A 24,304-nucleotide genomic window follows, 5' to 3' on the forward strand; every position below is an offset into this window, starting at 1 on the left:
GACCAGGGAGTCACATGATAGTGATTCCTGCAGATTCCTCAACCTTCTAAGAAACCTAGTGCCAGGGTAATGTCATCAACAGCAATTATTACGTCGCCCAGAACTATTAGCTTTCAGTGACTACAGGAAGCTAACAGCTACTGGAGCTATAACCTATAGGAGCACCTACCCACCACCCACTAACACACCATTTGTTGATCAGCCAGCATCCAAATCAAATAATATCAACACTTATTTTAAATTTCCACAAGCACAAATCGACTGCTTTGCATCTACTTCATTGACTAAAATATACTGGCGAGTCTGGAGGTCATGAAAACTAAAATCTTTCTTCTTTCTATATGTTACAAATTCTCTGGATGGATAAAGGTCTATATAAAATAAAAACATAATCCGTAACATACATGCATGCTATTTACTTGGGATATGGCATTTAGCTACTCTTTTAATCATTAATGTCACTGATATAATTTTGTATTCATTAACAAAACCAGGAAGATTCCCACTCTTTCTTGAAAGTTTTATTTTTATAGATTTGAGATCAGACAGAGCTCAAATTAGATCAGTCAAAAAAGTAAATCACTGGCTTTTATCATTTTGATGCAAACTCATGCGAATTAGTGTGCTCATCCTCCCACTTCCTCGCCTTCTTAATAAGAACCTGCAGGGATATGCAATGGTGAATTGCAAGTAAAATGTTCCCTACACTTCCATCTGCACTATAAATGCCAAACATACATACCCCACACTGTGTTTTACTGTATTCTGCTTATTGCCAAGTAAAACATTCTGGAATGAAGTAAAAAATGTTATACTCTGGAAATACAACCACAGTGCAATTTCATGAATTTATTACTAAAAATACATCATTCACCAAGTACGAAAAGTTAGCAATTAATTGGAAAAACCTTCAGGGATAAGTTTTTTTTTTTAATTTGCTACCACAAATCATTTAAAACATACAGAATAGGCAAAGATATATGTAACATAGAAACATTGGTGCAGGAGTAGGCCATTCGCCCCTTCGAGCCAGCACCGCCATTCAATGTGGTCATGGCTGATCATCTAAAACCAGTACTCCATTCCTGCCTTTTCCCCATATCCCTTGATTCATTTAGCCCTAAGAGCTAATCTAATTCTCTCTTGAAAACATACAGTGAATTGGCCTCAACATTCTGTGGCAGGGAATCCTACAGATTCACAACTCTCTGGGTGAAGAAGTTTTTCCTCATCTCAGAAACTGTGACCCCTGGTTCTGGACTCCCCCAACATCGGGAACATTTTTCCTGCATCCAGCCTGTCCAATCCTTTAAGAATTGTATATATTTCTATAAGATCCCCTCTCATCCTTCTAAATTCCAGTGAATACAAGCCCAGTCAACCCATTATTTCATCATATGTCAGTCCCGCCATCCCGGGAATTAACCTGGTGAACCTTCGCTGCACTCCCTCAATAGCAATAGTGTCCTTCCTCAAATTAGGAGACCAAAATTGCACACAATATTCCAGGTGCGGTCTCACCAGGGCCCTGTACAATTGCAGTAGGACCTCCTTGCTCCTAAACTCAAATCCTCTCACAATGACGGCCAACATGCCATTAGCTTTCTCCACTGCCTGCTGTACCTGCATGCTTACTTTCAGTGACTGATGTACAAGCACACCCAGGTCTCGTTGCTCCTCCCCTTTTCTTAGTCTGACACCATTCAGATAATAATCTGCCTTCCTGTTTTTGCCACCAAAGTGGATAACCTCACATTTATCCACATTATACCAGCATTTGGGTTTTTATTTACAAATCATGGAAAAATGCAGCACAAGAAGAGATTAACCAGCCCATCAAGATTGCAGGTTCTCACTTAGACACATCCATGTGGCCTCAATCCTCTGCCTCGCTTGCAAATATTTCACTTCAATTATTTATCAATTCCTCGTAAGAAGCATGACTGAATCTATTTCCACTACCCAATTTGGCGGTCCATTTCAAATCTGAACTACCACTATGTATAATGTTTTTTTTACTATCACTATTATGCCACAAGATAATCCACTCTTAATCCTTTTGTTTTGCAATTTTCCCGTCTCTGATTTCTTCCAGTATGGTAGTCTTCGAGTGTCACCTCTTGTTGATCAACATGCTCATTGTAAAATCTCATAGTCTTTATTTTCCCCAGAATGTATCTCCTATTGCTGCTTCAGTCACTATTTTCTCACTGTAGACACAAAATGCTGGAGTAACTCAGCGGGACAGGCAGCATCTCTGGAGAGAAGGAATGGGTAACGTTTCGGGTCGAGACCCATCTTCAGACTGATGTCAGGGGAATGGGTGGGACAGAGATGGAATGTAGTCGGTGACAGTAAGACTGGTGGGAGAACTGGGAAGTGGGGGGGGGGTGGAGAGAGAGGGAAAGCAAGGGCTATTTGAAGTTAGAAAAGTCAATATTCATACCGCTGGGGTGTAAGCTACCCAAGCAAAATACGAGGTCCTGTTCCTCCAATTTGTGCTGGGCCTCACTCTGACAATGGAGGAGGCCTAGGACAAATAGGTCAGTGTAGGAATGGGAGGGGGAGTTAAAGTGTTGAGCAACTGGGAGATCAGGTAGGTTTAAGCAAAATGAGCAGAGGTGTTCAGCGAAACGATCGCCGAGCCTGCGCTTGGACTCGCCAATATACAGGAGTTGACAACTGGAACAGCAGATGAGGTTGGAGGTGCAAATTAACCTCTGCCTCACCTGAAAAGACTGTTGGGGTCCTTGGACGGAGTCGAGGGGGGAGGTAAAGGGACAGGTGTTACATCTACTGCGGTTACAGGGCAAAGAACCTGGGGAGGGGTTGGTTTGGGTGGGTAGGGACAAGTTGACCATGGAGTTACGGAGGGAACGGTCTCTCCGTTCCCAAAGCAAAAATGGGTGGGGATGGGAAGATGTGGCCAGTAGTGGAATCCCGTTGTAGATGGCGAAAATGTTGGAGGATTATATACTGTATGCGACAGCTGATGGGGGTGGAAGGTGAGGACAAGGGGACTGCCCTTGTTACAAATGGGGGAAGGGGAGCAAGAGCGGAGCTGTGGGATATCGAGGAGACCCTGGTGAGAGCCTCATCTATAATGGAAGAGGGAAACCCTCGTATTCTACGACCATTATCGTCCGACTGACGTTCTACTTTCTGATATTTTTAGTTGGACTGGTGCTGTGCATGAAAGTTAGCTTTACATTAGAGTTGTTTCATTGTCTAAAAGCGCTCTCTCCAATTTGAATCCTTAAACACCAGCATTCAGAATTGTTAGAAATTGCAACTTCAATCCTACTCCCGAGACAGAAGCACAGAATCAAGACAGAAACCTCTTGTGGAGTCCACAGAGCACATATCCAAAATATTTAATTTGAAAATAAAGTATAAACAACATTGCTGTTACTCATTGCAAGCTAAAACCATGTGTTGGAGCAACTAATAAACCCCCTACTCTATTGATAATAATTAGAAATACAGTCTTGATGGAACAAGTCTTGAATGTAGTTTATCTTCACTACATATTTAGCAGATATATGTTTTTGTACAGACAATCATCTAATCAGAGGCAGGTAATCAGGGACACACACAAGAGTCACTGGAAGAGATTTGTGATGAATTTGTGGTAAGGTAAAAGAACAAAAACTGACAGCTGAAATAAGTGAGAGCAACATTTAGCACACTCAAGAAAAGGAAGGCAATGTCCAAGAAAATTTGGAGAACATCTTAAATGGACTCTAATATACTGTGAACAAACATTATGCTGAAAAGAAAGTAGCTTGTCCATGGAAGATTAAAAATGCAATCAATGTATGCATTAAATTTGTATAATGGGGCCATTTAAATGGCGAGCAAAAGCAACTCAAGACAGATGAAGAGACTACATGATCGAGATAAAGATCACATTGTGACACTTGATGTTGTTGGATCTGCTAAAGCTCAACATGTTCATTAATTAGTCAAAGTTGAGCCAGCTTAGAATCTTTCCGTCATCCTTCTACGAAAGACAGCAACAATTTAACGTAGCAGCAAACCTGAGGATTTTAATTATCTACAGTATATGGCCAACAACACTGAAATTAAGTTATGAGACAAGAAGGCACCAAGATCAAGGTCCACTCCATTTCTCAATACCTACGATCCATTACTGATAAATAAGCATCTTATATTAAATAGCACTCTGCTTGTTGGACATAAATGTCATTTAGCAAATCAAAATACAGAGTTGATCCCAAGATCAAGATGTTGGACAATTCTCTAAAACTCACAAAAGTAACAGGCTGGTCAAATTAGAAAGCACTCGGTTCCTTCAAATTACAAACAGTTGTAAGATAGGAGATGACTGTGCAATAATCCAAAGCTTTCTGAAGCACTTGGATGGCATCATTACTTATGCAGAAATATTAATGATGCTCAGACTAAACCAGCTAATGAAAAACTATTACTGACTAGTCAGTCCAACAAACTTTTAGCACACATGTTAGGAGGGAAGGGGAGCCTGTTAAATTACTTCCTTTCTGTCATGGGCCTCCTCCAGTGCCATAGTGAGGCCCACTGGAAATTGGAGGAACAGCACCTCATATTTCGCCTGGGCAGTTTGCAGCCCAGTGGTATGAACATCAACTTCTCCAACTTTAGATAGTTCCTCTGTCCCTCCCTTCCCCTCCTCCTTCCCATATCTCCCTCTATCTTCCTGTCTCCACCTATATCCTTCCTTTGTCCCGCCCCCCTGACATCAGTCTGAAGAAGGGTCTCGACCCGAAACGTCACCCATTCCATCTCTCCCGAGATGCTGCCTGACCTGCTGAGTTACTCCAGCATTTTGTGAATAAATCGATTTGTACCAGCATCTGCAGTTATTTTCTTAAATTACTTCTTAAGCCCCTTTTGGAATTTATAAGGTGTAATATATTTCAGAGTCTCTTCAATTCCTGAGAATTTTTTTTAAAGAATCTCACGAAACATTTCTAAAGTTGGTTAGAAAATATGATCATGGCAGATGAGAGTTTAATCTATGGCGCAGAGAGATAAAACTAGAAACTTATTAGAAGCCACTCTAGAGAAACTAAATTCAAGCAAAGCTGAAAGAAAGGGACAAAATATTTGAAAATTGGGATAGACAGACCCTCCGAAACTTAAATTGTGCCCAAAGTGTCCTCCATGCCAACAAAATGTTATTTAGATCATTTCAGCAATGAAGACTTATACCTTGACTCCCCTGACTCTCAGTCTGAAGAAGGGTTTCGGCCCAAAAAATCACCTATTCTCTTTCTCTCTAGATACTGCCTGACTGAGTTGGTCCAGTAATTGTGTCGAACTACTTATAATTTTACATTGAAATTGCCTGGACCAACCATTTTGAGACAACACAGAAAAATTGTTGCAGTAAGATAGTGTCACCTATGGAAATGTCTAGGTGGAATGAAAACTATCTTAACTTAATGCTTCATGCCATTTTATTTTTAAATACTGATGAATAAAAGCTTCATACTAAAATGGAAAAATCTGAATACTAACTTGGAGGGGAAAAAAGATTAAGAAAAATAGAGCATTTTAAACAGTCAAACTAAAATGTAATCCAGGGAACAAGTGTCTAATTTTAAAATCAGAGACAAAAATATACTTCCCCCGATGATGCATAGATAAAATGAAGGAATTTATGTCCATCCCCTTATTGAAGATGAAAATATTAAGATTCTACAGTCACCAATGGTTGATGCATCATGCCACGTATCACTACGTGATTAGTTTGATTTGCTAAACAATACAAATGCACTTTTGTCAGTGGTTCACCATTAGGTGCAGGTTTAAATGGCAAGATAGAACATGCTGCTGTTGAATCAGGAGGGTTATTAAGAAAACCACACGGGTTTTGGTTGACGCTCAAAGTAATCCATCTCAGTGAGACAAAATATCATGCAAAGTTGCTCAGATCACAACGTTATAGTGTACAGGTAGCTCTGTTATAACATGAAGGTTCTGTCCCAAAGAAACATCGCATTACAGAAAATTGTGTTATAAAAATGTGGGGAAAATGATTTAAGAGCTAGTTTCAGACTCACGATAATAGTTTTTCCCCCTCCCACAGGATCTTCGAAAATAAAAGATATTTTTAATAGCTGCGTTTATTTTTGTTACTGCAAGCTGAAAATACTAAAGGCTGCATGTTACATTGATTAATAAAATTTATTTGCATAAGTATCAGTAGAAGTTTTTGCTTGTCAATTTCAATGATCACCCGCAGATTAAGTAGCAGCCATGTTCTTACAAGGCAATGGTGCCTTATTACTACGGACAGGCAGTGTGGAGTTTTTCCCCCCAAAATAGCTTATTTTTCTGCTTGTTAGTTTCCAAAGTAATTTTCAAGTGGTTCTCTAGTTCCAAATCAAAATTGTGTGCTAACCAATTCTGCCCTCTTTATACAAATAGTGTTCCCCAATCATCGTTCGTATTATAATTCATCAATTTACATTATGCAAGCACATTATTAACAGAACCAACTCTACATATTAAACTAAATAGAAAAGATTTCAGCCATCAAATTTCCTAAATGGAACAAAACTAGCCAAAAGTATCAAAACAGTATAGTCAACAAACACGCCATGCAAATGTATCAACTGAGAGCTTATTGGAACAATATTAAGCAGAGGTCTAAAACATGCACAACTATTTTACCCATTAGCAACTTTAATCAGTAAAAACTGAAATGGCTAGGTTTTATACTGGTCCATCTTAAGCATGCTCCACTAGTACCATAAGAAAGTAGCATCATTTCCAATTCTATGAATCCAAAGATTTATATACAATCATTCCTAATCCAAGTTTTTCACAGATTTTCTTTTGGCCATATTTATCACTAAGGTATACTCAAAGTATATGCTTAAAAGTCAAACTACTTTTACTGAAAAGAATGAACTTTAATATTGTACATATTTCTGGAATTATGCAATGCCTAATGATACTCTCATTATAACTGCATACTCCACACAAAGCTAGGGCACGGTCCGATTCACTTCTACCTCATTGCGGACATTGGACTTTGTCTGTGGAACTGGTGCACTGCAATGCTGAGAACTATATTCTGCACTCTGTATCATCCCCTACGCTCTACATATTGTACTTGAGTTTGACTTGATTGTACAGATGCTCCTCGACTTACGATGTTCGACTTACGATATTTTGACTTTACGATGGTGCGCAACGGTAGAGTTGCTGCCTGACAGCGAATGCAGCGCTGGAGACCCGGGTTCGATCCTGACTACAGGTGCTGACTATACGGAGTTTGTACGTTCTCCCCATGACCTGCGTGGGTTTTCTCTGAGATCTTCCTCACACACATCAAAGACGTACAGGTATGTAGGTTAATTGGCTTGGCGTATGTGTAAATTGTCCCTAGTGGATACAGGATAGTGTTGATGTGCGGGGATCGTTGGTCGGCGCAAATCTAGTGGGCCGAAAGGGCCTGTTTCCAAGCTGTATCTCTAAACTAAACTAAACTAAACGGCAGCGAGCCGCAGCTGCCAGTCAGCCACGCGATCAGGTGTATTATATGCATTTTCGACTTATGATATTTTCAATTTACGATGGATTTATTGAGACGTAACCCCATCGTAAGTCAAGGAGCATTTGTATTTATGTACAGTATTATCTAATCTGGCTGGATACCATGCAAAATAAAGCTATGTACTATCCCTTGGTGCACGTGACAATAAACCTAGACCTACATATTTAATGTTTATTTCAAGTTTAAGATAAAATGTGGTGCAGCAGAAGACACCGTATCTTAAGATCATTCTGGATCCTATTGATCTGATGATCAATTATCCATGCCTTGGTCAGCAAAATTGGTTGCCATCTCAAATGCTTTTTGAGCATCTGGAACAAAATTTCAACAATCACATTTTTTGCCAGATCAACAGTTATTAATGAACTCAATGTGTAAACACGGCAAATGATGTCATATTGTAGCCAATATTATGGTAGTAACAAGGTATCGTCTGTTTTCACTTAAGCCGAAGATGCAGACTTTGTATTGATAAATGACTGTTCATGAATGGTAGTGTCACATGCAAGGTCAGCTTCTATTTCCCAGCCTACGCTGCCCAGGTAGATAGTGACAGACCATCCTCTTGAATGACTCTAGTCCATATGTTGAAAGACACATTCATTGTGCTGTCTGAGCATTAAGGAAAACACAACAGTGATAACATCCATGCAGATGCAGATGGAAACAATTCATCAGTGATGTAGGATATGAAGGTTAAAAATTGCATTCAAAATGCCAAAAGAGTGGACCACATTGTTTTAGATCGGTGTTCCAAGTTTCTTCAATGTTGTTAAGCTTTCTTTTACATAAATGGTGTGCATTCCCAACTTGTGTCTTGTAGAAAATGGAGATGTTTACTGAAGTCAGCAGATATCTAACTGACCAATGAATATCCAGCTTCCAACGTATTATTTTTGTTTCAGTATTAATATAAAAATAATGACACCAAATGTCAAAGACTCTACGAGATAAAGTTAAACCTACCAAAAATTAGCTTTTTAGTAGGTTTTGTAATTTCTATAGATTGTCATTACAAAGTTTTTGCCTTCCAACCCATAACCACAGAATCGAATATATGCAAGAAATTTAATAAAAAAGAGCCAAATGTCGGCGTACAAGATATTTGAAAAGTTGTGGTTACATTTTTTAAACTGTATATTCAGAAATAGTGATCACTGCAGTAGCATGTTTTATCTCCGGTTTCCCATAAAGAGAAGGGTTTGACATTGGAAAATAATGATCTGAGCCATGGCATCAATCAATTTATTAGACTTATCTCCAAGCTGACACACACACACACACACATAGTCATAAGGTTTAAGACCTATAGTCCACTCTACTTCAATAAAGGCTCTGTTGGATGACACTTCAGTGTACTGCTGAGGAAGTGCTTTATTGCCAGCGCTGCATACTTTCAGATGCAAGGTTAAACTAAGGATATGCCTTCAGATTCGAGCAAGATTCTACAATACAACAAAGAAGCTCCACCGTAACCCTAGTCAACAGCTAACTGTCAATTAAATGTCGTACATTATCAGTAGACTCATTGATACTCTGTGTCTGTACTGAATGCAACATTTTCCGACCACAATCTATAATTGGCTGTTAAATGCTTTTTGATTATACAAGTGAATTATTTTATTTCTGATTTCTCGGCAAGCAAAACCAGCCAAGGCAACCTCTCTCAAATGTTGTCAAGTGTGACATGGAGTGAGAGGCGTGCCCCATTGGTAAATATCTTGCTATTGGCTTACAGTTGAAGAATGTGTATTTCAGCATGTTACATGACAAGGAAATGAAGAAATTAATTCAGTTTTTATACTATTCAGGAATGTAACATTCCTGTACATGGGAAATTGTAATTTAATTAAAATGTTAAAAAATTGTTTTAAATTTTCCATTGAGACCAAATTGAACCAAAAACAGAATAAATATTGATCCTGGATAAGATTATTCTTTAGAAAGGCACTATATATGATATCATATATAGTTTATTTGAATAAGCACTATATATGATATATTAACAGGACTGCACTTTTTGAAATATAGAGAGATATACTGCACATTACGAGATTGCATTGATCTCTCGTAACATTGATAATCGCCCCTACAGTAAATGTAAAATTGAACTTGTTACAGATAGAATTTAGATTTAATATAGGCAGGATAAATTGTTGGATTCTCAATATGGCAATGTACCCAGATCAGATAATATGCACTTGATAGTCATAAGCTTATATACTCAAATAAACTTCAAGAGTTATACTTCAGTGATTTTGTTTAAAAAAGATTAGGAAGTGATTTGGAACAACAAAGCCATACTTGGTCTTGCATTACGAGCTCCTTGATTTTGGATTGATTTTAGTACTTGGAATTACCCTGTTTTAGAATCAATGGTTAAATAGACATGTTACCGAGACTCCAATCAGAATGCAGTTGCCATTTTCAGAAAAGTATCTGCGAAATGTGATGCACAGCCAGAGGTTGTGTACACATCCACCTAAATCTCGCTAAATATGCACAGAGCATTGGTCCTTTGTCACCAAGTTTAGTTAGAAGAATACCAGCAATGTTCACACATAACATAATATATCTAGATTAACAAAAGTAATTGAGAACTTGATAACTAAGTACTTCTGAGATGAAGCTTTGCACTCAATTTAAAACTGACATTTGTGTATGATTGCTTCATGACAGGGGTCTTACATGTTACTTGATCTACAGTACCCTCCATAATGTTTGGGACAAAGACCCATCATTTATTTATTTGCCTCTGTACTCCGCAATTTGAGATTTGTAATAGAAAAAATCAAATGTGGTTAAAGTACACATTGTCAGATTTTATTACAGAGTATTTTTAAACATTTTGGTTTCACCATGTAGAAATTACAGCTGATTTTATACATAGCCCCCCCCCCCCCATTTCAGGGCACCATAATGTTTGCGACACATGGATTCACAGGTGTTTGTAATTGCTCAGGTGGGTTTAAATGCCACCTTAATGCAGGTATAAGAGAGCTTTCAACACACAGTATTTCCTCCAGTTTTTCATCATCTTTGGAAACTTTTATCAACATGAGGGCCAAGGTTGTGCCAATGAAAGTCAAAGAAGCCATTGTGGGACTGAGAAACAATAAAACTGTTAAGAGACATCAGCAAAACCTAAGGCTTACCAAAATCAACTGTTTGGAACATCATTAAGAAGAAAGAGAGCACTGGTGAGCTTACCAAGTGCAAAGGGACTGGCAGGCCAAGGAAGACCTCCACAGCTAATGGCAGAAGAATTCTCTCTATAATAAAGAAAAATCCCCAAACACCTGTCCGACAGATCAGAAACACTCTTCAGGAGTCAGGTGTGGATTTGTCAATGACCAACCACTGTCCGCAGAAGACTTCATGAACAGAAATACAGAGGTTACACTGCAAGATGCAAAGCACTGGTTAGCCGTAAAGATAGGATGGGCAGGTTACAGTTTGCCAAGAAGTACTTAAAAGAGCAACCACAGTTCTGGAAAAAGGTCTGGTGGACAGATGAGATGAAGATTAACTTATATCAGAGTGATGGCAAGAGCAAAGTATGGAGGAGAGAAGGAACTGCCCAAGATCCACCTCATCTGTGAAACATGGTGGTGGGGGTGTTATGGCCTGGGCATGTTTGACTGTTGAAGGTACTGGCTCACTTTATCTTCATTGATGATACAACTGCTGATGGTAGTAGCATAATGAATTCTGAAGTGCATAGATACATCCTATCTGAACAGGTTCAAACAAATACCTCAAAACTCATTGGCTGGCGGTTCATTCTACAGCAAGACAATGATCCCAAACATACTGCAAAAGCAACAAAGGAGTTTTTCAAAGCTAACAAATGGTCAGTTCTTGAGTGGCCAAGTCAATCACCCGATCTGAACCCAATTGAGCATGACTTTTATAAGCTGAAGAGAAAATTGAAGGGGACTAGCCCCCAAAACAAGCATAAGCTAAAGATGGCTGCATCACCAGAGAAGACACCCAACAACTGGTGATGTCCATGAATCGCAGACTTCAAGCAGTCATTGCATGCAAAGGATATGCAACAAAATACTAAACATAACTACTTACATGACATTGCTGTGTCCCAAACATTATGGTGCCCTGAAATGGGGGGACTATGTATAAACACTGCTGTAATTTCTACATGGTGAAACCAAAATGTACAAAAATGGCCTTTTTTAAAATCTGACAATGTGCACTTTAACCACATGTGATTTTTTCTATTACAAATCTCAAATTGTGGAGTACAGAGGCAAATAAATAAATGATGGGTCTTTGTCCCAAACATTATGGAGGGCACTGTAAATGAGCTTGGACATCAGATAATGATACACTCAAATTATGTTACTTTTGTGTTAACCTGCACCCAAAAACCATGATGATATCAATTGAATTTTAGACTCAATTTAGAAAGAAACTAATTTACTAGACCACCTTCCAACATGTCACATGCATAGTGTTGTGTCTAAGAAACACAAACGGGTATGATAAACAGGTACAGTTTTGGAAATACTGAGAAAGCTACCTACCATCTTTATAAGCTGAACAGACAGATAAAATAATTCCAAGGATGGTAAACATACCTCTCTAACTTTGTCATCAAATAAGTTACAAATAAAACATTGCAAAATCTAAAAAATGTTTAAATAATTTACAAGCTGCATTACACCAAACTTTAAATCCATAAATTATAAGCAGATCAAAACAAAATTTAGATTTGTCAGATTTAGATGCTAATTCCTAAAAGTTCCAAATCCTTGATATTTCAATATCAATCTACCAATTTTTTAATATGCTGCTGCACAGTGAGGTTCAAATATAGTACATGTCAAAGGTCTTAGCTACAAAAGGATTTTAGCACTGGTAAAATCTAATGAAATCAAATTAAAATAACATTTGCAGTCAATTTCCAGTACACTGCCAAACTAGCAGTGGCTAATTTCCTATTTTTGTTTCAAAAAAGAAACAAGAAAGTAATCATGTCAACATGCAGAAATGAACATTATGAAAAAGAAAATTAGAGGTTGGGCATTTTTGGACCAGAAAAAAATGTTACTCACTGATGCAGGAATATGGCATTGACAATTCTCTGCAACCATAGATTGTTCCTTTACTTTGCTCGAATAACTATGTATATTGGCGGTCTCCATCTTTTTAGCCAAATTTTGCTTACTATTCAATATCAATGAAGATATTGTACTTTTGGGCAATAACTGCCACACTTATTAATAATTCTTGAGCTGGGCAGCTTTTATTATATCAGAAATTATATAGACCATTATTATAAAGAGCAGTGGCGCACGGGTGGAGTTGCTGCCTGTACAGAGTTTGCACGTTTTACCCGTGACCTGCATGGGTTTTCTTCGGAAGCTCCGGTTTCCTCTCACACTCCAAAGACATACAGGGTTTGTAGGCTAATTGGCTGGGAATAATTGTAAATTGTCCCTAATGTGTGTAGAATAGTGTTGGTGTGCGGGAATCGCTGTTCGCTGACTTGGTGGGCCGCAGGGCCTGTTTCCGCGCTGTATCTCTAAACTAAACTAAATTTAAAATATATCCTTTGAATATGCAGCTGATTTTTCCCCCCCAAAAAATCAAGGCACAGCATACCCGAGTTTCTTCCAAAACATTAAATTGTTAAAGTAACACCAACTCCTTCAGAAGGAAACTTGACAAGTTCCTGTACAAGGGCATTTGCAGTTATAAAAGACAAGCTGTCAAAACACACTCATCTCCGCAGGGGTGTAATTGTGGTGCAGTCGGTGTGATTTTCTGCCACACAGCGTCAGAGACCCGGGATTGAACATGGCCTTGGGTGCCGTTTGTGTTGAGTTTGCACGTTCTCCCTGTGATCCCATGGATTTTCTCTGGGTGCTCATGTTTCCTCCCACATCTCAAAGACGTGTGGGTTTGTAGTTTAATTGACCTCTGTACAATTACCCCTAACATGCAGGGAGTGGATGAGAAAGTGGGACAACTAACATGAATGGGTGATCGATGGTCAGTGTGGACTTGGTGAGCGGAAGGGCCTGCGTACATTCTGTATCTCTAAGCTAAACTAAGTGCATTCACCCTATGCATTCGCCTCATGATTTTTAAACTTTTATACAATTACCCTTTAGCATCCAGCAGGGATGGACTCGATGGGCTGAAGGGCCTATTTCCTTGTTGTATCTCTAAACTGAAACTAGATTCTTAATTGTGGTCAGGTGAAGTTATGGATTATAAATGGTCTCTTGGAGGTTTATGAGATTGTTTATGCTCTACTATTAACCCTTTTCCAGTTGATTCCATGGTTAGGTTGCAGATCAGGATTGAAGACCACAAATAAACCCAAAGTATTATCAGTTTCTCTTTCCACAGATGCTGCTTGACCTGCACGGTTTCCATGGCCAGCTTTTTATGGTTTCAATTTCAAATTAGGATTGTTGTTCATAGATAGTCTTTCATTCTTCTTTATGTTTTCTTGTTTTTTGTAATCAATTTCAAATTATAATCATGAAATAATATGGGGTGATGCAGCTTGATAAAATTACAAAGTATCAGAGCATGAATTAGACACACTCAGATGTTACTATACCTGCTCTTTACTCGAATTTGCTAAACCAGGTTTTTTCTTCTTTTTAATTGGACTCAATGATTCATCTTGTGGAGAATGCCCATTTGAAGATGGCTGCGGGCTGAGCTGCTTTCTTTTCAGACTCGTACGTTCTCCCGAACCAAGATCTGAAAAATAAACTCTAAACATTAAACCAAGAAAGCTTCATTCACTCATGGCAACAAAATTACCATGTTCTATTAAGAGAAAGCAGCTCCAGGAACCTAAAGAAGATTATGCCTTTTCCATCATAATTGGTGGGGTCTCAGTTAAGTTGCCCTTTCTGTCCCAAGTACCTTTGTAAAATGCACTATCATTTTAGATTTAGATTTAGAGATCATAAAAATCAATTCTTTGTTGCTTCCCCGACTCAGTCTTGAGTACTATAACAAACATGTACAAATAGCCTTAGGGCACTTGACAGTGGTAAAATGTTAATGAACCATAGGAAATTGACTACTGAGTATTGTCATTGTTATATAAATTAAAAATGGCATAGCTCTTGACTTCAACTATCTGGGAATGCAAATTCAAAAGTAGAAATCTTAAGCATGAGGAGGAAAACTAATAATCAGAGCCATACAGCATGGAACCAGCCCTTCAGCCAACCTCCGCACGCCAACCAAGATGCCATATCAATGACAGCCCCACCTGCCCATGTTTCGCAAACATTTTTCAGCAAAAATGAAAATTGGCTGTGCAATATAGTACCACAGACGTTTGTTATAATGTAGGTAGCGTAATTCTTATTACTGTAATGTAGGTAACAGCAATTCTTATTACTGTAATGTAGGTAACAGTAATTGTTATTACTGTAATGTAGGTAACAGTAATTCTTATTACTGTAAGTCACACACACATTTCTCAGTTAATTAAATATTTTCTTCAATATAATGACTGTGCAGGTAAGCTAGTGCATTACTTGCTGCCACTGTAAAGCACATTCAAAGCTGCAAATTTTTACTCAGTGTACATTCTTTTTAATGACCAATTACTTTTGCCTCAAAAGGGTGATAATTTTACTCTTAGTCCTAAACCACTCTCTTTAGAAAGGCCGGTGGGCAGAAGTGCCTGTGTACATTCTGTATCTCGAAACTAAGCTAAGTGCATTCACCCTATCCATTCGCCTCATGATTTTATAAACCTTTATAAGATCACCCTTTAGCATCCTGCAGGTAGTTGGTAAGGACTCCAGTCAGGATCGAATCTGGGTTTCTGGCGCTGTAAGGCAACAATTCTACCACTGTGCCATCCTGTCATAGAATCATACAGCACAGAAATAGGCTCTTTAACCCAAAACATCCACGCGGATCAAGATGCCCCATCTAAGCTAGTCCCAATTGCTTGCACATGGCATATATTCCTTTAAACCTTTCCTATCCATGTATGTCCAAATGTCTTTTAAATGTTATAAATTGTGTGGGTCAGCATTTGGATCATACTTGTTATTGTACCAACCTCAACTACTTCATTTGGCAGCTCATTCCATATATCTACCATCCTCTCTGTGAAAACAGTAACTCTCTGGTTCCTATTAAATCTTTCCTCTCGCCTTAAACCTATACCCTCTAATTCTTGATTCCCCTGCCCTTGGAAAAAGACAGCACAGTGGCGTGGCTGGTAGTTGCTGTCTCACAGCACCATAGATCCAGGTTTGATCCTGACTTCAGATGTTTTCTGTGTGGAGTCTGCATGTTCTCCCTGTGACCACATAGGTTTCCTCCAGGTGCTCTGGTTTCATCCCCCATCCCAAAGACATGCAGCTTTCTTGGTTAATTAGCCACTGTACAATTGTCCCTAAGGTGGAGGGAATGGACGAGAAAGTGGGATAACATGGAAATAGTGTGAACGAGTGATTGATGGTAGGCATGGGCTCAGTGGGCCAAAGGGCCTGTGTCCATGCTGCATCTCTAAACGCAACCATGTGTATTCATCCTATCCATTCCCGTCATGATTTTATTCACCTACATAAGAGGCCACGCAGCGGTAGAGTTGCTGCTTCACAGTGCCAGAGACCCGGGTTCAATCTTCTCTATGGGTGCTCTTTGTACTGTGTTTGTACGTTCTGTGCCCACATGGTTTTCTCCAGGTGCTCCGGTTTCCTCCCACATCCCAGACGTGCGGTATTATAGGTTAATTGGCTTATAAATCATCCCTAGTGTGTTGGATAGTGTTATTGTACGGGGATCGCTGGTTGGCATGGTCTCGGTGGGCTGAAAGGCCTGATTGCGTGCTGTATATCTAAACTAAACTGAAATCATCGTTTAGCACGCTGCACTCCAAGGAATAAAATCCAAGCCTGCCCAACCTTTCCCTATATCTCAGGCCTTCACAGTTGTTATGCTCACGTTCAGATAGCTGACCACATCATCTACGATTGTCTTCATGCCTCTTCTTCAGGCGCCCAGATTCGACTTGATATTTATCATTCTATCCATTGCTGGCTCTCTGGTCCACATATCTTCACAGCATACACCATCATCATGAAATTATTTAACACTTAATACATAATAAATGTCTATCCTTGATAATGCTACTGCATTAGATTTATTTAGAAGTAATTTGGAACAGAATTGTCATACTGTTTGCTTTTGTTTGTCAAGTTAAATCATTTGTCAAGTTATACAGAGGAATTATACAAGTTAAATCATTTGTCAAGTTATAGAGGAATTGGAACACTTTTACAACAGTGATATATTTTACAATAATGTTATCTTATAAAGTGAAAACACAAATATTTCCATCGCAAAATAAGTGTGATTCTAAGTCCAGTATTTGTCGACAATCTTGCCAGAACTGGTGATCACTGACTGTTCTCCTTATTTTTCCCTTAAAAAAAAACACAGGCACAATTCAAATGCCAATTATCACAAGAGGTATCCCATTGGTTTTTACTTCTTTTGAAAAACTTTATGGTGCCCAATTCAATCCAAACCTTAGCTTATTGACCAATAAATCACTAAAGCAAGAATTCCTTCAGTCATCCAAAAATTGAATATCAAAAAGCAATCCCCTCTCGCTTAAACTTCACAGAAATGCTTACTTTGTTGCCAAATATCTGACCAACTGCCAAAATCTATTAATACTTCTTGCTCTAAAGGAAAAAAGGTCCAGTTTAATTCCCAATTAAAACATTGGAAATATACTTCTGCAGATTTTTTTGAATATTTCCAGTGATTTATAAGTTTACATTCTGCTCAGCATAACAGAGGAGGAGGAACAGAGACAATGCTGACTGAATGTTAAACAGATTTTTAAACTTATCAGAACTCCTGGAAAACAGAAAAATACTAACTGGTCAATAGTTTCTGTGGCCAAACTTGAATATCACTAAATTGTAACACCCTGAACTCTTCCATTGTTCTAGGATTAGTCATGGAAAGCTGATATCTGCAAGATCTGCATTTTCAAAGCCAACGCCTGCACTCTAGAGCTTAGTGTTATTTCACACAGTTGGTATGCCCAAAATTCAACGGTGAAACATTCTGAAACTGGGCCCAGAAAATGTTTACATGCTTGAGGGTCAACTTCATTGAATGCCCAAACATATCTCTACTATATTATCAATATGAAGGAAAAATATATATTTTTAAAACAGAATGTAGCCAAGTTGTAGAAATGGTAAATTCTTATTCCAAGATGTAGCTCAATGTATTTTTAATACAAAAAAAATGGTTTCGCCACGATACCTAAAATATCATTAATAAAATGTACTATTAAGAAAAAAGTCAGCAAAAGCATAAAAAAATTATTCTTTTAAAACCATTTTCAGCTTTCTGTTTTTTAATTGCAAACAGACTAAACAGATCACTTCCCACATTCCAGATTTATTTTTCAACGAGATAAGAATAGTCATGAAACCTTGGAAAATAACTAGAGAATTCCGCTGGAGAAAAAAAAACATTCATTGGAATTTCTTTGTTTAATGAGCTGATGTCAGCTTCTCAATATTTTTTGAAGTAGTTGAGATGACAAATCCAGACAAACTTAGTGACGTGGTATAATTCTACAAATTGAACACAGTAAATGCATAGTGGGCTAGCAAACGTTTCTAATATTTGTATTACGCGGGACGTTTCAGTGCCCGGTGTGGCTCGGCCGCGGGACGTTTCAGTGCCCGGCGCGGCTTGGCCGCTGGACTTAACATCGCCCGGTGCGGCCGCGGGACGTTTCGGTGCCCGGGGCGGCTCGGCCGCGGGGCCTTCCATCCTCTTGCGTGTGCGTGTCGGTTGCCTCGGTAGGGGTCAAGCTGCCTGTCCGTGGGTGCGGGGGGAAGAGAGGGGAAGTTTTGTTGCCTCCATCACAGTGAGGGGGTGTTTGGAGTCACTGTGATGGATGTTTGTGTTGGGGTCGGGTGTCCTGTGTTCTTTTCTTTTTTTGCTGTGTCTTGTGACTGCTGAAATTTCGTTCGGTGTTGTGCCGAATGACAATAAAGTGTTGTTATGTTATGTTATGTTATGTTAAGATCAGTGTTTCTGGCAAAGATTTCCTACATTACCGTTTCCCTCTTGCAAAAATGTACTAGAATATTAAAAGTATCAAAAAACACAGATATGTTCAATTTACAGATTCCAATGTATATATTTTGTAATTGGTTCACAGGATATGGCGGTCGGTCATTCACAATGTCAGTATTTCATACCCCTCCCTAGGTGTCCTTGAAAGAATAAGACTAGGCTAAGAATAAATGATTGATTGATGATTGAAAGATCCAGAATGGAAAAAGGGGCCCTTCGGCCCTGCTAGTCAGCACAGACCATCATTCACCGGTTCTGTGTTATTCCCACTTTGGCATCCACTACCTACACCCTAGGACAATTTGCAGAGGCAAACTGACTTACAAATTTCCACAGTTTTGGGACGTAGAAGGAAACCAGAGTACCAGGACGAAACCTACACGGTCACAGGGAGAATGTGCAAACACTCTGAGACCTGGCCCCTGGTGCTGTGAGGCAGCAGCTCTAATGGAAAAATAGGCAAATGGAGGACAAAGACACATGCAGCAAGGAATAAAATCCTGACTACACCTAAACAAAATCTATATTCTAAACTTTCAACTCAGATTAACAATAGTACAATATATTTTATAAGATCTTTAACAAAACAATCCAAACATGGTTTCCCAAGAACCATCAAGTAAAATTTGACTCCATTGCGTGAGGTCAAGTGATTAAAAGCTTGCTCAAAATGATAATCTGAAAGAGAGGCAGACAGCTTTGAGGATTGAATTCTAGGTTTTAGGTTTTAACAGTTGAAGTAATGGCCGGCAGAGGTAAGGAAATGAAAATTGGGGAAGTGTTAGGATGCAAGAATCAAAATGTCCAGATACCTCACAAGGTTGCAGAAAGTTACATAGATTGGAATGGTGACATCATAAAGAGACTGTAAAATAACTATAAACACACATGCAAACCAATATGATCTGGCACATATAGACCGAGTCAATGCCACTCAAGAAAGCTAGGATTTCAATAGAACAAGTAGCTCATGATTTTCAGATAATCCATGAGCCATTCTAAATAGATGATGACCAGATTAGTATGCAGAAGTTTCTAGACCAACCTCTTGATCTGGTTGAGATCTCCATCCCCTCCACCTCCTCCTCCCTCTCTTTTCCTTCGTCCTCTTCTTCTTCTTCTTCTTCTTCTTCTTCTTCTTCTTCCCCCTCGTCCTCCTCCTCCTCCTCCTCCTCCTCCTCCTCCTCGTCCTCCTCCTCCTGTTTAGGCAGGTCCTCAGCCAAACTATACAAATGGAAAAGAGAGACCAACACAGTTTTAGACCATCATCGCACAAAATTATATTTCACAAACAATAATATTTTGTTAAAAGCATATGTTTCATTTGAATGCCATGCAAGAAAATACAGGTCTTCCGCAAATTACATTGGCACAATTTATGGACGCTTTGTACATGCTAAGGAGTGGGAACAAGGCATTTCTGCTCGCCTTCTCTTCCACATCTCCACCCGTGAGCAGCAATGATTGAGGGCTGGGTTGAGCCAAGCCGAGCTGGGAATGAACCACTCACTCAGAGTTAATGGTCGGCTGATGACTACTCTTTCCTAGAACTACTCACTCTCCCGACACACCTGCCTCTGCGATCCTCTCCCACACTCAGTTTCATTTCATTTCCAGCCTATAAACAATTCTCAGAAACAAAGCTAGATACTTCCTGTACCTTTTTAATGCTTCCCTTAAATCCTTAACTTGAAAGCCTGCAGACTTGCATGATGGATACTCCAAATATCAACTTATGGCCAATGCTGTGTGGTTCCTTTGACTTCAATAATAAAAAGAGACATTTCAGTTTACATTTGTCTATCTCTCATTGCGCAAGACACAGCCCTGGAATTTTCAGTGGTATCATTAATCATCCTGTTTTTCAGATTCCCCTATGGTCTCACCCCTCCTAATCTTAAACTTGGACATGTAATACAAGGCTGGACAAAGTTATGGGGGCTCCTCAGTTATGGCAAGTCCTTCTTGGCTTTCTTCCACTTTGTCTACCCGTAACCATTGATGCCTCAATTTAATTTGTCATCCTATGTGGAAGAATGAAATTTTCCAAAAACAAATTACTGGAGGAACTCAGCAGAACAGCTAGCATAGACACAAAATGCTGGAGTAACTCAGCAGAACAGGCAGCATCTCTGGAGAGAAGAAATGGGTGACATTTCGGGTCAAGGGAAACAGGGTCTCGACCCGAAATGTCACCCATTCCTTCTCTCCAGAGATGCGGCCTGTCCCGCTGAGTTACTCCAGCATTTTGTGTCTACCTTCTGTAATATATTGTTAGTGTTCAGACTATGGGCACAAGTACCTAGATTAGATACTGTAAATGCTGCCAGCTATTTCCTGACAAATAAATTGCATCATAAAATTAAGTTATATTGGTGATGCATTGTTAGCATCTCACTGATCTTGGTTAGAAAAATGCTCTATAATGCCACACAACGCCATGGGTTACAGCTACTTCCTCACAATTAGGATTGATCATTTGCAATGTTTTTTTAGATATGGGTATACAATGATTAAATATGTTCGCTTTGAATGTTGAACACAGACAATGGCAGGTTGAGGTTGATTAACAACCCTATGAGCTGAAAACATGCCGATATTAAATTCATACCTCAGCACAATTCAGAGCCTTCACTAGCATAGGGAAAATCCCAGGGTATATAGAGTGAAAAAAAAATGAGAAAGACGGTGACGAAGGAATGGACAATTAAATTGGCCGTGACATTCTTGGACAGCAGGCTGTGTCATTTGTATTTTTCTGTTCATTGCTTTCTCCCCCAAATAATTTTGACTCAGTTGCAATGTTTTTATTCTTTTCTTTTACACAATATGAATGAATCAGTCACCGCAAAGATAATTAACCGGCCCTGCTGGCAAATCTGTAAAAACCTGTCAGGTTTTCCACTCATTCTGAGAGTTACAAAATATCCCCTATGTTTACTGTATTGAAAAAGACACGATATTTCTTTCTGTAAAATGATGTAATGGGAGATTTTATAGACTTTGACCTTAAATAAAGGTGTCAGTACAAAATAAGAAACCACAAGAGACTTGAAATATAATTTATAAAAAAGTGATTCTTTAAAAACCCCTAACATTAGTCAGGGTCAGGGGGAAACAAATGCAGTTTTCATTTGGGTGTGTGAGGAAATTAGCAGATGTGACAAGCAGATGTAGATCAACAGTCAACTCACAGTACTCCTTCAAAGGTATATTCTGCTCCCCACAGTGAATGGTTAGTGGAGTGGGCGTATTAGGCAAATTAACAGAACCTCAAATCTGTAAGTCTGATCTTTTTATTTTTTCTCTGACTATACATTACATGTTAAGTTTGAATGAAATAGAAAACCTGCAATGATGTATTGGCCACAAAATGACTCCCTTGTGCAGTCATACCGAGCAGAGGTCTATATTCACATTACCTACTTTGTAATGAAAGCAAATTGATATTAACAGCATCATGCAATCAGCAAAGGAGTATATGATAACATTATTTAAGGATCTCTGGACATTTAGTGCTTAATAGTCATACCTTCAATATCTTATCTGTCCAAACAAACTCAAATAGGAAAATGCATTTATGGTTTAATTGTGATTTGTGAAATGTTTCAACAGGAAAGAAGGGTCTTGATGCACATTGTGCCTACCCAGCACTTCTTATTCCACATAACCATAAAAAAAGTCCCAATTCGTAAGCCAATTGTCCCTTGGTTTTAGAGGTAGTGAATAACGATGCATCAGCAGATTGCCATCGAAATATTTTTGCACTGGATGTATTTGCTTATTAAATATAAAAACAGAAATCCTATTAGCAGTAACTGAGTTGCTCTGCATGCACCATTATCAACCATTTACTTGCCCTCAGTGCACAATGTTTACATTATGTGGAGTCTAAAAATGGAGCCTGGCACACAGTCTGTTCCTATCTGTGCCTAAAATGGTGGCACCCTCCATAATCACTTCAGCAATTGTCAAGCCTGCAAACCTGTACCACAGAACGATTAAAGACACAATTAAATCAAAAGATTGCAACTGTATCAGATTGCACTGCAAAACAACCACTAAACTGCATGTAGCCAATATTTAATTCAGGAAATATTTAGCACAGAACATAAACAAAGTCAAAAGAACATTTCACTGGTATTAAAAGCCAGTTAGAACCTAAAAGGAAAATATCTTTGGCTGTAAATTAAAGGCAAGTAAAATGTATTTGGTTCTGTACAGCTTAACAAATATAGCCCCAAATCTTAAAATACAACTTAAAATACATTTATGGCCTTGAAATATTTACAGAGAAAGCAACTCTATTGTACAGATATGGGAGACTTGCTCAAACTGGTTTGAACCAGCTTTTTACCTTGGGCATGACATCTGCTTCTCCTAGACACTGAATTACATCATTATTTTAATCAATTTAAAACAATTTTGCCTTGTGTCTCTGCTACAGCATTTACAACAACAAAATTATGTAGAATTGAACTGAGTGCACATCCCAAGAGGGTTCTGGGCATAAGGAGTCAATGCACTGGGCTGTCTGTTCTTGTCTCACAGCTTGTACAGCATATCCCATCAACACCAAATATAAACTGTTAACAAAACAGAAGAAATTGCTCATTTTTAGCCGTGTCGTGTATGTTACATAAATGACAGCGTATCACACCTTTTAACTGTTAAAAATATATAAAGTTCTTCAGCTTGGCTGAAATTACCTTGTTGTTGGTGGAACAAAGATGGAGGATATTTCCAGAAGGCCTTTCTGAGTCCAGCTACTGCGATTGTCAATCTTTAACATATTCTGCACAGCTATTGGCTAAATGCTGCATGGTGAGACAGGATTGGTTTGCAGTGAAAAGCTGTACAGCGGCTGCTACCTTGTTACAGACAGCATCTTTCTGCATTGCAGCCTAGATTGCAAGAAACAGCAAAGTATATGTGCAGCTGACTGGCAGACAGATGCACAGAGACTTTAGGGGAGTGAGAGGAAAATTTAAGCCTGCCAAAAAAACCCACAAATAAAGCCATGTTCAGTCATTCATGGCATAGCGTTGATACGGTTTCCACAATTATGATGGTCCTGTTCTTCCATGTAGGCCCTTTTGGCACAACCATGTTTGTACTGTGCTGAAAATACTGACAATAGAAGATCTAGGTAGGTCCCGTGAATGCATGCAATTCTTCAGGTAAAGGAATTGTAAAGGCCATACCCTGTGGATTAAGTACATTTTTGGAGTATCGGTGTTGTCATGCAGAGCATAACTTGAGTATGTATGATGCTACATTTTAAACTGTTTGACAAAATATTTATATTTATACAAGATCCAGGCCTTGTATTGAGGATGAATATCAGAATGTACCAATAAAATGATATGTCGTGTATTAGAACAATCTCAGTTAGTAATCATTCCAACGTCCAAACAGATTCCAATTGACAATCTCTGTTTGCACAAAAATAAAGCATACTCATGAGACAGATGGTTTAAGGAAGACATCAGAGCATCTGACTTTAAGAAAGAACTACGAATTCTCTGTCTGATTTGTCATCTCTTCAGGCCCCCAGTAGATTTTTTTTAACCAAATTTCTGTTGTTTTCCTTTTGAGGAAAGA

The 24,304-nt window shown here is 38.8% G+C and overlaps 1 protein-coding gene across 9 annotated transcripts in view; it reads right to left on the bottom strand.

The window, feature by feature from the left end:
- The window catches only part of zmynd8 (zinc finger, MYND-type containing 8), a 94,104-nt gene that overhangs the window by 61,288 nt on the left and 8,512 nt on the right, over positions 1–24,304 (bottom strand). For 8 of the 9 annotated variants that reach the window (XM_078418731.1, XM_078418735.1, XM_078418734.1 and 5 more), the window contains exons 1-2: positions 19,746–19,846; positions 14,166–14,311 (exon numbers count right to left, since the gene is read on the bottom strand). The exons of the other annotated variant lie outside the window; for it this stretch is intronic. In XM_078418731.1, the coding sequence (XP_078274857.1) occupies positions 14,166–14,311; positions 19,746–19,770 (171 nt within the window). In that variant the 5' untranslated portion in view covers positions 19,771–19,846. Of the gene's footprint in view, positions 1–14,165; positions 14,312–19,745; positions 19,847–24,304 lie in introns of those variants that run through there. 9 annotated transcript variants of the gene reach the window in all.

This window comes from Rhinoraja longicauda, chromosome 22 (genome assembly GCF_053455715.1).
Source record: "Rhinoraja longicauda isolate Sanriku21f chromosome 22, sRhiLon1.1, whole genome shotgun sequence".
In the NCBI taxonomy this organism is placed as follows: Eukaryota; Metazoa; Chordata; class Chondrichthyes; order Rajiformes; family Arhynchobatidae; genus Rhinoraja; species Rhinoraja longicauda.